This window comes from Eumetopias jubatus, unplaced genomic scaffold (genome assembly GCF_037043125.1).
Source record: "Eumetopias jubatus isolate StellerSeaLion01/CBP00866 unplaced genomic scaffold, mEumJub1_p1.0 scaffold_2, whole genome shotgun sequence".
In the NCBI taxonomy this organism is placed as follows: Eukaryota; Metazoa; Chordata; class Mammalia; order Carnivora; family Otariidae; genus Eumetopias; species Eumetopias jubatus.
Genome location: NW_028274808.1, coordinates 69,134,110 through 69,147,068, shown reverse-complemented (window position 1 = coordinate 69,147,068; position 12,959 = coordinate 69,134,110). Strand labels below are relative to the sequence as shown.

Sequence of the window (12,959 nt, the reverse complement as noted above, 5' to 3'; positions counted from 1 at the left end):
AGGAGCTGGGTAGTCAGAGTATTGTCATACCAGACTATAAGGAGTAGACTTTGAAGCAAAGATCTTTAACACGGTACAGATTTCAGAGTTATCCTCTAAAGACTGACAGGCAAGTCACAATAGTCTTTGGATATATGGGGAGATGTGGGAGAACAGGAAAAGCATGAGTGAGAACTAACCCTCTGGGATGACAAGGAAGGAGGTGACACTTCATTCACAGTGGGAGAAAAATGCCTCCTTCCTGCTGTTGTGTGTTAATTCCTAGAGCTGTGCATCTCCCTCTGCTTTCTAGGGACCCCAAGTCATCAGTTATCATCCCCTTTTCTCACCTGCAAGTGCTCAGTCTACAGACTTTTTCTATTCAAAGTGTAAACAAAAATTGTTTCTCCCATGTTTTGTCCTGGGTCTCCCTGCCTCGTCTTGATCCCAAATTTCTCTTCCCTTTGACAGCTAAGTGTTTTCTAGAGAGGTTTACTTGGCACTCACTTCTTTGCTTCCTACTCATCTCTACTTGTTGCCCCCTGCCCCTCCCCACCCCCCACAAATTCTGCAGTGTGGTTTGGCCTCTGCTTTTCTTCCCATGGGGAGAGCTGTTGAGTCTACTTTCTTTGTGTCTCAAATGCATCACCTTTTCTCCTTTCTCTTGCCTTCTTTCAATCCCTCATTTCTCAACTGAGTTACCAAAATGCCTCAAAACTCATCTCCCTGTCGTATCAAACAGGTCTAAGCAATCTTCCAGGCCGAGGTCTGAACCCTTCCAAAATGAAAGTTTAATACTGTTACTTCTGTTTGCAAGTCAGCCCAGTAAAATCCAAGTTTCTTGGCACCGTGCACTCAAATGCCCCAGCTGGTTCCTCTTCCCCAGCCTCCTCACCAGATACCCCTCTTTGCATGCTATTATCCAGCTGGATGAAACCACCTGCGCTTCCCCAAAGACACTACATTAACGTTACCTTTACCCTGCTGTCCTTCCTTGTCTCCCTCTCCCCTTTGGTCCAAGCCCCTCCTGTTTCTAGTTCAAAATGCGATTCAGTGTCAAATCCTCAAGCACCTTGTTACTCAAGGTCCTGGGCTAGCAACACTGCTTTGCCTGGGAGTTCCACAAAAGTGCAGAACCCCAGCCCTGTCCCAGACCAACTGAATCAGGATCTGTGCCTTCATCTGATCCCTAAGTGGTTGATATGCCCGTTAAAATTTGAGAATTACTGCCTTTGGATTCGATGTGAGTGAATGGATGAGGGAAAGGAAGTACCCATCACTGAGATTGTGTCCATGTATCGGAATGGAAGGGGGGGGCAGTGAGAACATCTGCAAGCCAAGAAATGAAATAGGAATGGATGGTGTTAAAAGTGTATGTAATATACATGTAAATTTGACAACACATAAGTGACATTATTTATGTGGGAAAAAAGTGAACAAAAAATCAAGAAGGGAAAATAACAGACACTAGAAGATAGAACTTGAAATCAAAAAAAAAAAAGAAAGAAATTTGGGGAAATACAGTAGAAGAAGCAGTTTAGAAATGTGCCCGATTTGTGAGAGCATTTTGTTTTGGATAAATGTATACAAGAATGATACATACTATTAAGTGTCATAAATTGCACTTTTAGAAACATTATAATTAAGCTCCAAACTTAGATTTATAAGTAAAGGTCCAAACTCAAGAATGTGAATATAAAATATCCCCATTTTCAACCATCTGTCTTCATGAGAAGAAGGATTTCCCTCAAGTCCCCAATACCATTTGACAATTATTTACTCTATTGAGGCTGCTTTCTGTGCGTGGTTTAGATTCCTTCAGCATAAGAATGGAAAATGTGCTGACATCCCAGCTAAGTATAGTCGTGATAATCGTGGCAGCCACTCACTGGTGGCCAGGGTAAAGCATTATGTTGGAGGCTTTATACACGTTGTATTCACTATTTGCTTTGGAATATATAAGAATGCTCGCTTCAAGTTATTTTCCCTGAAGAGGGCTTCTTTTATAGAGGGGCAGGCTTGAGTACTTACTGAATCCTGTGGGCTGGTCCAAAAAATGGACTTAGGGAACAAGTTTCTAATGTATATCTAGAAATTTAGAAGACAGTCTAGTTTATAAAAAGAGAGATTATTCTGGGTGATACAGTATTTCGTTGATCTCTGGAAGGAAAAAGATGGGACCAGGTGCTCAATTAACTTTCCCAACAATAAGTTAAACTGACATCAGGTTCCTCTTTGAGGTGATGCATTGAGAATGATGTGACTTAGCTGAGATTCCTGCCAAAAGCATATAACCTGAATCTACTTGTGAGAAAACATCAGATAAATCCAAATTAAGAGATGTTCTACAGAACTGGTCTATACACTTCAAAGATGTCAGTGTTATAAAAGACCAAGACTAAGGAACTGTTCTAAATTGAAGGAGACTGAAGAGACATGAGGACTAAGTGTATAAAATCTAGATTGGATCCTGGATGAGGAGAAAACACAAAGGACATTATTGGGTCAACTAATAAAATTCAATTATGAACTATAGATAATACTGTATCAATGTTAAACTCTGTGGATCTTATCATTGTATTGCAGTTATATGAGAGAACATCTTTGTTCTTAGGAATACACCCTGAAATGTTTAGGGTTAAAGAAGAATCATGTCTGCAACTTACCCCCAAATGATTTAGAAAACTAAGTGTGTGTGTGTGTGTGTGTGTGTGTGTGTACACACACACATTTAGAAAGAAAGCATTAAAGCAAATAAACAACTGACTATTCTGGGTAACGAATATCATAGTTCACTTTGTACTGTTCTTGCAACTCTTCTATAAATTTGAAATCATTCCAAAATGAAAAGTCTTTTACAGATTTTTTTTTAATGTACAAAAATATCTCAATTGGATTTAGTGAATGATAGAAAGAGGCATTTGGGATCGTTTAATCTATGATTGCTCTAATCCTACACAAAATTAGTTCAGTGATGGAAAGTAACTAGCCCAAGCCTCCTCCACACACATTGCAATAAATCATTTCATTTGGACCCAGCCCAAAAATCAGACCACAGAGGAATGTTAGCAGCTGAACTGCTCCCTTTTTTTAATACAAAGTGCCCCTGGGGTCAGGACCTACCAAGGAGGACTTCCATGGGTCCCTCACAGAATGTTTCAAATAGATATAATTAATTGCTAATGAATCAGATCTCTGGTGACAGAGGGCAAGGGAGCAAGGAGACTCTCTCATGTAGGAAATAGGAATCTCTGAATTAATCCAAGCTATCCCATTCCCTTTCTATCATGGAAATTAGTCATACTCAATGCTGAAATTCTGGATGACTACAAAATGCATTTTGCTGTGGGATTACGCTAAAGAACCCTAGGAAATAGTTATTGACTCATATATATTTATACATTCTTTATTTGATTCTCATGATCACTCTAGCAAATATTTAGTACAAATCCTAATTCCCCATTTTACTTATTAGAAAACCCATATAGGGGGCACCTGGGTGGCTCACTTGGTTAAGCATCTTCCTTCGGCTCAGGTTGTGATCCCAGGGTCCTGAGATCCAGCATCGGGCTCCCCGCTCAGCCAGAAGTCTGCTTCTGCCCCTCCCCCCGCTCGTGCTCTCTCTCTCTCTCTCTCTCACCCACTCTCTCTCTCTCTCTCTCATAAATAATCTTGAAAAAAAACCTCATTAAACTATGGAGTGGAAAGTCAAATGCAGTTTTAAAAAAATTAAAAAATTAAAAACCCATACAGGGAAATTATGCAACCTGCTCAAGATTTCAGAGATAGTAATGGGAAACACTTGAATTTGAACTGGTATACTCTTACTCTGCTAACCAGTCTGCAAGAGTTTTGACATGGGTTATAGATTTACCTCCATTTCACACACTGAGATCTTTCTCAGCTTTTGCAAATCAAGGAGATGGCCATTTTCTCCAGGTTCGCCCATACGATAAATAGGCGGTTGTAAGGACTGACCTCTACAACCTCTTGTTTTATTCAGCTATAAAGTGGGGATAACACCCACCTACCCACGGTATGGACATTACTGTGGAAATCCAATATAAATTCCAAAATGTTCTGCTAGGTTAAAAGGAGCTATAAAACTGATTATTAGTAGTCTTACTACTAAATAGCATTCTCTAATTCATGTTAAAATAATTTGTTGTTTTCTGTGATGATTCAGAAAAGGAAATGATCGTACCTCTTCCTTTATTGGCAGCTTGGGCAGCTTAGGTGATCTGGAAGCTCTTGGCAGCACTGTTGTGCTCTGCCTGACAAGGACAGCTCCTTTGGAATTTCTCTTATTGGTGTTCTCATAATTACCCATATGCCAGGCAATAAAACCACGATTGTATTTTCCTTGTATATCCATAATATCAGGTTTTGGTTGCCTGAAATTGAAACAAGTTGGTTGGTTCTCAAATTGGAAAGATCTAGAAACAAGGCCACTAGTTTTCAGATAGCTGAGACTTGTCTATTTCTCTTATGATTCGAGGTGATTTTTAGCCATGTGGCTCAAGAAAGCTAAGGACCTGAGCCATCAGCCAGTGTTCTGAGAAGTTTCTGGACTCTGCCTACTCCACTGGATGTATAGCTGTGGAGGCTCAGGAAACTACCTCCCAGGATAGATACTCATCTAGGCACTTTGTTGGTGAATTGACCCCTGTATCGTAACTGATCCCCCTGTCCTTTAGGGCCATGCATACAAGATGCTGAAGGTGGCCCTGTTCAAGCTGAGACCTCATGTGACCTGAGAGTTCTGCAGGATATGGTCTATCCATTTTGAGATCTTAGGAGAATTCAGAAAAACACCAGCTTCATGATTCCAGACTCTGGCTTTGGACAGTATGTTAGAGGAAAGATCTAGGCTTCATTCTTTTTCCCCATTGAAATCCTTGTTTAGGTTCCAACATCCCTAAATTAGAATACTAAGTCCTGCCTTCCCATTATAAAGGGCCAGCCCTGGGCGGGGAAGCAAAAGGGATCATCTGATAGGATTTGCCATCTCATTTGGAATTATGTTGTTCTGAAGAACCTCTTGGAGCTTCTTACCCCACCATCCCTCTCCCTGAGTGCTTAGAGCCTCTTGGCCACTGTAAATTTCCCTTCCTAAAATCTGGGCTTTATGGGTTCCCAAGTTCTTTGGACCAAGATTAGTGACAGGTTCGCATTACCCTTTGCTCATTCAAGAAGATACGTGCACCTTACGAGGTGGTGGGGAGAGAGCAATAATAGGCAGACAACAAACAGGTAAGTCAAGTACTTGGGAAGTATCATGAAGAAAACTAAAGCCAGATAAGGAATAAAAAATGCCAGGCATGCTGTTTTTGTGGGGGTTGGCTGTGGAGTTGGAGGTATCACTTGAGCAGAGAGCTAGCTGGAGGGAGGGAGCCAGCAATTCTCACAGTGCCGGGGGTCGGACACTCCCTCCCACTCCCTAGAACCACAGATCCCTGCACGGGGGCGGGGAGCTGACCGTGTGGTTCTCCAGCAACCCTCCCCTGACACCCCCGTAGCCTTCAGAATCAAGTCCAGAATTCCTTAGCACAGCACACAGGGGTGTGTGCTCTTGCTGTTTGTTTTCCGCCTGTTTTCTTTTTTCTAAATGGTCTGCCCACATGGGCCTTTCTGGTCCCTCCTCCCAGATACCCACAGTGCGCTCCATTGTGCGCTCACCCGTCCCTCTGTGAGCTCTGAAGTCCTGCTTTCAGACCTTCGGCCTTCTGCTGCAACTTTTCCTTTTGCTTGTAATTCCCTCCCTCCTCCTCTCCTGACAAACGCCGCCCGAGGCTCTAAACCTCACCTTTTCTGAAAAGAGTCCTTATTCCCCGTCAGTCAGGCAGGACTTTTTCTCCTTTTTTAGCACATGGTGTTTGATTTCTTTTGTAGAAACTATTAGAACCTGCTTAAATGTCTTGTGCAGCAGTCTCTCTCCCTCCGAACTCAGTGCTCCTTAAAGAGCCCAGGATGTGTCTCGTTCATCACAGGATCCCCAGTGCTCATTACCTGGCTGGACTCACCACTGCCACTCAGCTCGTCTGTGATGGGTGGAGTAATGAGCAAGGGAGGGAGAAGATCAGAGCTGAGTTCCTCTAAAAGGTTCCTTCCCTCCCACTCCTCTCCACTTGCCTGCTTCTGCAGCCTCCTTTTTTTTTAAAAAAAAAAAGATTATTTTTATTTACTTGAGATGGAGATAGAGCAAGAGATCAAGAGAGAGAACATGAGCAGGGGGCAGAGGGAGAGGGAGAAGCAGGCTCCCCGCTGAGCAGGGAGCCGGATGCGGGACTCAATCCCAGCACCCTGGGATCATAACCCAAGCTGAAGGCAGACGCTTAACCGACTGAGCCACCCAGGCTCCCCTTCTGCAGCCTCTTTTTCCCTCCTAACATCAGCAGTAGAGGGAGAGGGAGAAGCAGGCCTCCTGCCGAGCGGGGAGCCCAATGAGGGGCTTGATCCCAGGACCCTGGGACCATGACCTGAACCGAAGGCAGACGGTTAACGACTGAACCACCCAGGCGCCCCCAAAGAGTTTAAAAATCTTATAAAAATAATAGACCCGTCAGCTGTGGAGATTTACACACACTATATTGAACTTACAACTGAGCCACAGAAGTCAAAAGAGGTAAATCAAGGGAGCAGAAGGTTTGGCTCCGGATTGGTTTGGACCATGAATGCTAGGCCATCAGCAATGATTCAGTGTTATACAAACACACACACACACACACACACACACACACACACACACACACACACACCCCAAAATAAATAACAAAACCAAATGTTCTTAGTGTAGCAATCTTACTATTCTTAAGTAGGCCCCTAAAGGTCAGCTTTTTTTTCATTTTGAAATAATTTCAAGCTTATAGAAAAGTAGAAGCACAGTACAACAGCTTTTTTTCCTGAACAATTTGAAAGTACATGATTGACATGATACCCATCATCCCCAAATACTTGAGTGTGTTAATTCCTACAAATAAGAACATTCTACATAACCTCAATATAACTATCAAAATCGGAGAAAATCAGCACAAGCAATAAAAGCAAAAACAAGCAAGTGGAACTACACCAAACCAAAAAACTTCTACACAACAAAAGAAACCATCAACAAAGTAAAAAGACAACCTACAGAATGGGAAGATTTATTTGCAGACCATATATCTGCTAAGGTGTTAATATCCCAAATATATAATTCATAAACTCAATAGCAAACAACAACAAATAATAATCCAATTTAAAAATGTGCGAAGGACCTGAATAGACATTTTCCCAAAGATAGGCAATCGGCCAACAGGCACATGGGAAGATGCTCAACATTACTAATCATTAGGGAAATGTAAATTAAAGCCACAATGAGATATCACCTCATGTCCTGTTAGAATGGCCACCATCAAAAAGACAATGGATAATAAATATTGGTGAGGATGTGGAGAAAAGGGAACCCTTGTGCACTGTTGGTGGGAATGTGATTTGGGACAGCCACTATGGAAAAGAGTATGAAAGTTCATCAAAAAATTAAAAATAGAACCACCATATGGTCCAGCAATTCCACTCTGGGAGTATATCCAAAGGAAACAAAAACACTAACTCAGGAAGATATCTGCTCTCCCATCTTCACAGCAGCATTATTTGCAGTAGCCAAGACATGGAAACAACCTCAATGTCCCTCGGTGGATGAAGGAATAAAGAAGTTGTGGTATTACAATGGAATATTCTTCAGCCATAAAAAATAAGGAAATCCTACCATTTGTGACAACACAGAGGGACCTTGAAAGCATTACGCTAGGTGAAATAAGTCAGACAGAGAAAGACAAATAATGTTTGAACTCACTTATATGGGGAATTTAAAAACAAAACCCACCAAACTCATAGAAAAAAAAAAAAAGAAATCAGACTGGTAAGCAGAGGTGGGAGTTGGGGGAGGGGGGGAAGGGAAATTGGAGGAAAGCACTCAAAAGGTAGAAGCTTCCAAGCATAAGATATAGAAGGACCAGCATGTCGTGTGCGACCTGATGATTACAGCTAACACAGCGGTGTGATGTCTAGGAAAGCTGTTAAGAGAGTAAATCCTAAGAGTTCTCCTTACAAAGGAATTTAGTTTTTTTGTATCCACATGAGATGATGGATTTTAACTAAACCTACTTGGTAATCATTTCACAATATATGTAAATTGAACTATCATGCCCTACATCTTGAACTTATGCAGGGACGTATGTCAGTAATTATTCCCCAATAAAATCTTCAGGGAAAAGCAGAGGAAATCAGAAAATTAACACGTCTGTCAGACCCCATTCCAGTTTCCCAATAATGTCTGTTTGCAAAAGGATCCATTTAAGAACTACACATTGCATTTAGTTTTCTCATCTCTTTTAGTCTCCTTAAATCTGGAACACTTTCCCAATCTTCCTGCGACTCTCACACAGCCTTGATACTTTGGGAGAACACAGGCCAGTTATTCTGGAGATGTCCCTCAATTTGGGTTATCTTATGTTTTCTCTTGATTAGATTCAGGCCATGCATCCTCAGGTAGGAATAACACAGGATGGCGATGGTGTGACTTGTCCCATTACTGGAGAGGTTCACTAAGGTCACTTGATAGAGGTCGTATCTGCCAGGCTTCTCCTTTGTAAAATTACTTTTCCCTTTCATTATTAGTATTTCGTGAGAAAATACTTTGAATTTATGTAAAAATTTCATCCCATGTCAAATGTTTAATTAATTAATTAACATCAGTATGGACTCAGGATTTCCTCTTTTGTGCAATGGGCTATAATCCATTCATAACATTCATTTTGATGCTCAGATTGTCCCAGATTTGGCTTAGAGGGAGCTCTTTCAGTCTCACTTCTGTGTCCTTTTGACTGCCCCCATCATTCTTTGGGCACTTCCTTACTTTTTAGCACAAAAAGATGTTCCAGGTTCATCTTTCCCTTCCCCATCCCTGGAATAATCCATTTTGTGAAGGAACTCTGTTTCCTGTTAGTGGAAAATGATAATTAGAAACCAAGACCCAGGTGCTAGGCATTCCTCTTAGCATTGAGGTGTCACTGTCACACAACCTTTTCAGACAATATTACCCAGGGTTCATTAGGGTGTTTGTGCTAGTTTTCTCCCTTTCCATATTTGTAACTCTCCTCTCTTACAGCGGGAAACCTGATTCCCATTCTCTTTATGTATTTACTTATTTGATCAGTCGTCCTGTCAATAACCAATGTCTCACTGCTACCACCACCCCCGTCCACTTTGTGCATGTTTTCCTCACCCCATTTGGGATCCAACACCCCAGCCCAGGATGACCTCTTGCAGTCTTTCTCACCCTACTCTGAACTACCACAGTTTGTCTCATCATTTTTTGTTAAAAAATTAACAGTTCAAATAATATAGTGTGTCAATTCTGGAAATGAGACTTATTTCCCCTCCCTAGGGCTTGTTGTTGTTGCTATTTATTGTTTTTGGTGGTTGTTTAATGACTTGCCCGGACTAATTGTCTAAATTTTGTCATGTGTGCCTCCTGAATTTTCTGCTTGGTTAGCTTAGTGGTCAGCTAATGATTGGATAGAAATTCCTTTAAATGTCTCAAATTAATATGTCTTCTGGCCTTTGTGTGTGCTGAGGCATACCTTCAATGCTTTGGCAGGCAGCTTACAACTCCCCCTTAGCCTTCATTTCCTGCTTGCATAGAGCTTCAAGATTAGCCAAAGGTGAGAGATTAGGACCTTCTCAGGTTTTTCCTGAGCGTGTGCACAGCACTGCACACATTCATAGCCTTCTAGATTTCTAGGAATATGTTGGAGCCTTTCAAAATCCCCTATGGCAATAAAATTAAAAAAAAAATCCCCTATGGACATCTCATTTCTCAGTTTTTCATTTTAAGATTTTTAATCTGCTTCTCTTTGCCCCAGCTGGTGGTGTCCCCTCAGGCAGCTGTGGTATTAAATAGTTGCTGCTGATGATTTTTGATGTCTGCCCATGAGATAGAGCTGTTCACACCGAATCAGGCCAAATAATGACAAGACCTAAGAATGGAGCTTTTCTGGGATTTTCAAGATGGATCAAATATGACATTTCTCTGAGCATGAGTCTTTTCAAGGAGCTTCAAACCCATGTTTCCCCTCCAGTGACTAATAGGCTGCTAGTTTTCACAGCTACTATGGTTGTGAGGCTATTGGTTTTCTCAAGGCAACCATGGAGCTGGGAAGGGATGACGGGAATAGAGCAATTTATTTTTTGTATTTTTTATCAAGGTTTTAATTTTATTTCAAGTATAGTTAACGTACAGTGTTCTCTTAGTTTCAGGTGTACAGAATAGTGATTCAACGATTGTATGCATTACTCAGTGCCCATCATAAGTATACTTTTTAATCCCCATCCCCTATTTCACCCATTCCCCCACCCACTTCCCCTCTGGTAACCATCAGTTTGTGCTCTATAGTTAAGAGTCTGTTTCTTGGTTTGTCTCTGGGGAATAGAGCAATTTAAATTTAAAATGCCCAAAGATCATTGTTCTTTCTGAGATTCAGTGATTTTTCTTAAATAAATACTTCATGGGTTATTGGAAGCATTTGTTTATTAACTTCCAGTGCTTTGAAAAAAAGTAATTTTGACAATTTTTGCCACTGCTGTTATTTCTTCTTGGAGGAGCAGATTTTTAGAGGTCCTTACTGCACCATTCCTAAAGTGCCGCCTAAACTAAGTCATTTTAAAGTGTAATGGAGACTCGCTATTTAAGGAGAAATTGCCTGTGTCTTCTGTTTCCATTTCTTCATTTGCACCTCCTCCATACGCTGCATGCTGCTTTGTGTTGCCATTACTTCATTGTGATGATTCTTACATCAGCTAACAGCAACCTCCTTTCCATCTCCCAGATCAAATCATCTCTTTTCAGACTTTCTAGTATGACTTCCCAGAAGCATTTGCAATTGTTGACATTATCCACTTCCCACCTTTCACTTGGGCTTCTAGAGCTCTTCTCTTTGTGTCTCTCTTCTTATATTACTTCATCTACATTTCTTTTAGAAGAATCTCTCATTCTTGGGCGCCTGGGTGGCTCAGTCGTTAAGCGTCTGCCTTCGGCTCAGGTCATGATTCCAGGGTCCTGGGATCGAGTCCCACATCGGGCTCCTTGCTCAGCGGGAAGCCTGCTTCTCCCTCTCCCACTCCCCCTGCTTGTGTTCCTGCTCTCGCTGTGTCTCTCTCTGTCAAATAAATAAATAAAATCTTTAAAAAAAAGAAGAAGAAGAATCTCTCATTCTTTTTTGCTCCTTTATCATTGGTATTCTCCCAGAATTCCATCCTTGAGTCTCATCTCTTGGTATACTACCTCCCATCTCAAAACTAGGAAATGACATTTACATCCAGTGACCCAGCCAACATCAATATACTGATGTTTAAAATTTCTACTTACCTTTATAACTTAAACAGAAATTCCAAGCTCCTTTCTGATAATAGTACCAGGATATCTCATGGTTAGTAATAATTTCTAGTATTCATTAAGATATATGAGCTTCTAGACACTATGCTAATCGCTTGATATGTATTACCTCTAATCTTCATAATAATCCCATATGGTAGATATCATTTTCTGCTCTTTACATCTGAGGTTAGATTGATTAAGTAATTTATCCAAGATCAAACAGTTAAAAAGCAGTAGAGCTGGGACTTGAACTCAGAGTTGTCAGGTTCTAAACTTGTGCCATCTCATCTGTAAAATGGGGATACTATTATAATACTACTCTTTATGAGAGTTAAATGAATTAATACTTATAAAGCACTTAAAATAGTATCTGGGCCCATTGTAAAAATTCAGTAAAGTGTTGGCCATTTATTGCTTCTCAGCTTATCTCCCCATCTCCCTACTTCCTATCCTCCCTCAAATACCCTCTCCTTCCTGTATTCCTGTTTTGGTCAATGACTTAACCAAATACCCAGCCACCCGGAAGAGACCATCAGAATTGCCTTTGACTTTTCCATTTCCTCCATTCCTCCACATTTAATTGGTTGCCAAGTGTCACTGAGTCTTTCTCTAAACCATCTCACCATCCCCAGCTCTATTAATTCCGGCTCCCTTCATTGTGATGATGACAATATCACTTAACTGGTCTTCCTTCCTTCCAGCTCCCCTTTCTCTGCTCTATCCATTCAGCAAACAGTTTTTGACACCCCTTATGTGCCAGGTATCCTTTCTAACACACAGATTTGATTATATCACTTCCTTACTTAAAAACATAAAAACAACAGTTTGTTGCCTGCAGAATTAAGCACAAAATCTTTAGTATGGAATTTGAAACCCTACACAATCTGGCCCCTGCGCTGCCATTCCAGTCTTGCCTCGCACCACACTCCGAAACCAGTACCCTGTTTTAGCTACACCAGACTCCCGGTCGTTTCCTCAGCACGTCAGGAGGGTTCACGCCTCCATGCCTTTGCTTATGCGATTGGATTTCCTTGCCTCCCTCCACTTGTGTGCCCTCCTTTGCATTTCCCACGCAGCCTTCATAATGCAGCTCGTGTGACCTCTCCTACAAAGCATTCCTGAATAGCTGCCTGACTTTCCACAGTGGGCCACGGTCATGCCCTTCTTTGTTCCCCGTATGACTACTACTACGTTGTTCATACCTATTATACTTGGAGCCATCATGGTGACTCTCAGTAAATCTGTAAGGAAGGGAAGGAACTGTTTCTGACTTTCTGTGTGTTTTCAATGTCTAGCAGAGATCCTGACACAGAACATGTTTCAGTCAATTTTGCTTGCTTCTATCGAGATATATATATATATAAATGCTTTGTCGCCATCTCCAGTGAGAGGGTCTGTGACGGCACATGATAGCGGGTTTGGCGTGAGGTGGAATTGATCTTAAATTCATACTCTCCCTGTTGCTGTTTGAATGTTTTAAACCGTGAGCGTGTATTATTTTTATAATAAAACATGTCTGAGTTTTCCTTAAAAATTGTTGGTTGTTTGGAAAATGACCAAAATTGCC

General features: G+C 41.3%; 1 protein-coding gene across 1 annotated transcript in view; it reads right to left on the bottom strand.

Annotated features, from left to right (window-relative positions):
* SPMIP2 (sperm microtubule inner protein 2) overlaps positions 1 to 12,959 on the bottom strand; it is an 86,800-nt gene that overhangs the window by 976 nt on the left and 72,865 nt on the right. The window contains exon 4 of the mRNA XM_028104339.2: positions 4,184 to 4,373. Within this exon, the coding sequence (XP_027960140.2) occupies positions 4,184 to 4,373 (190 nt within the window). The remainder of the gene's footprint in view (positions 1 to 4,183; positions 4,374 to 12,959) is intronic.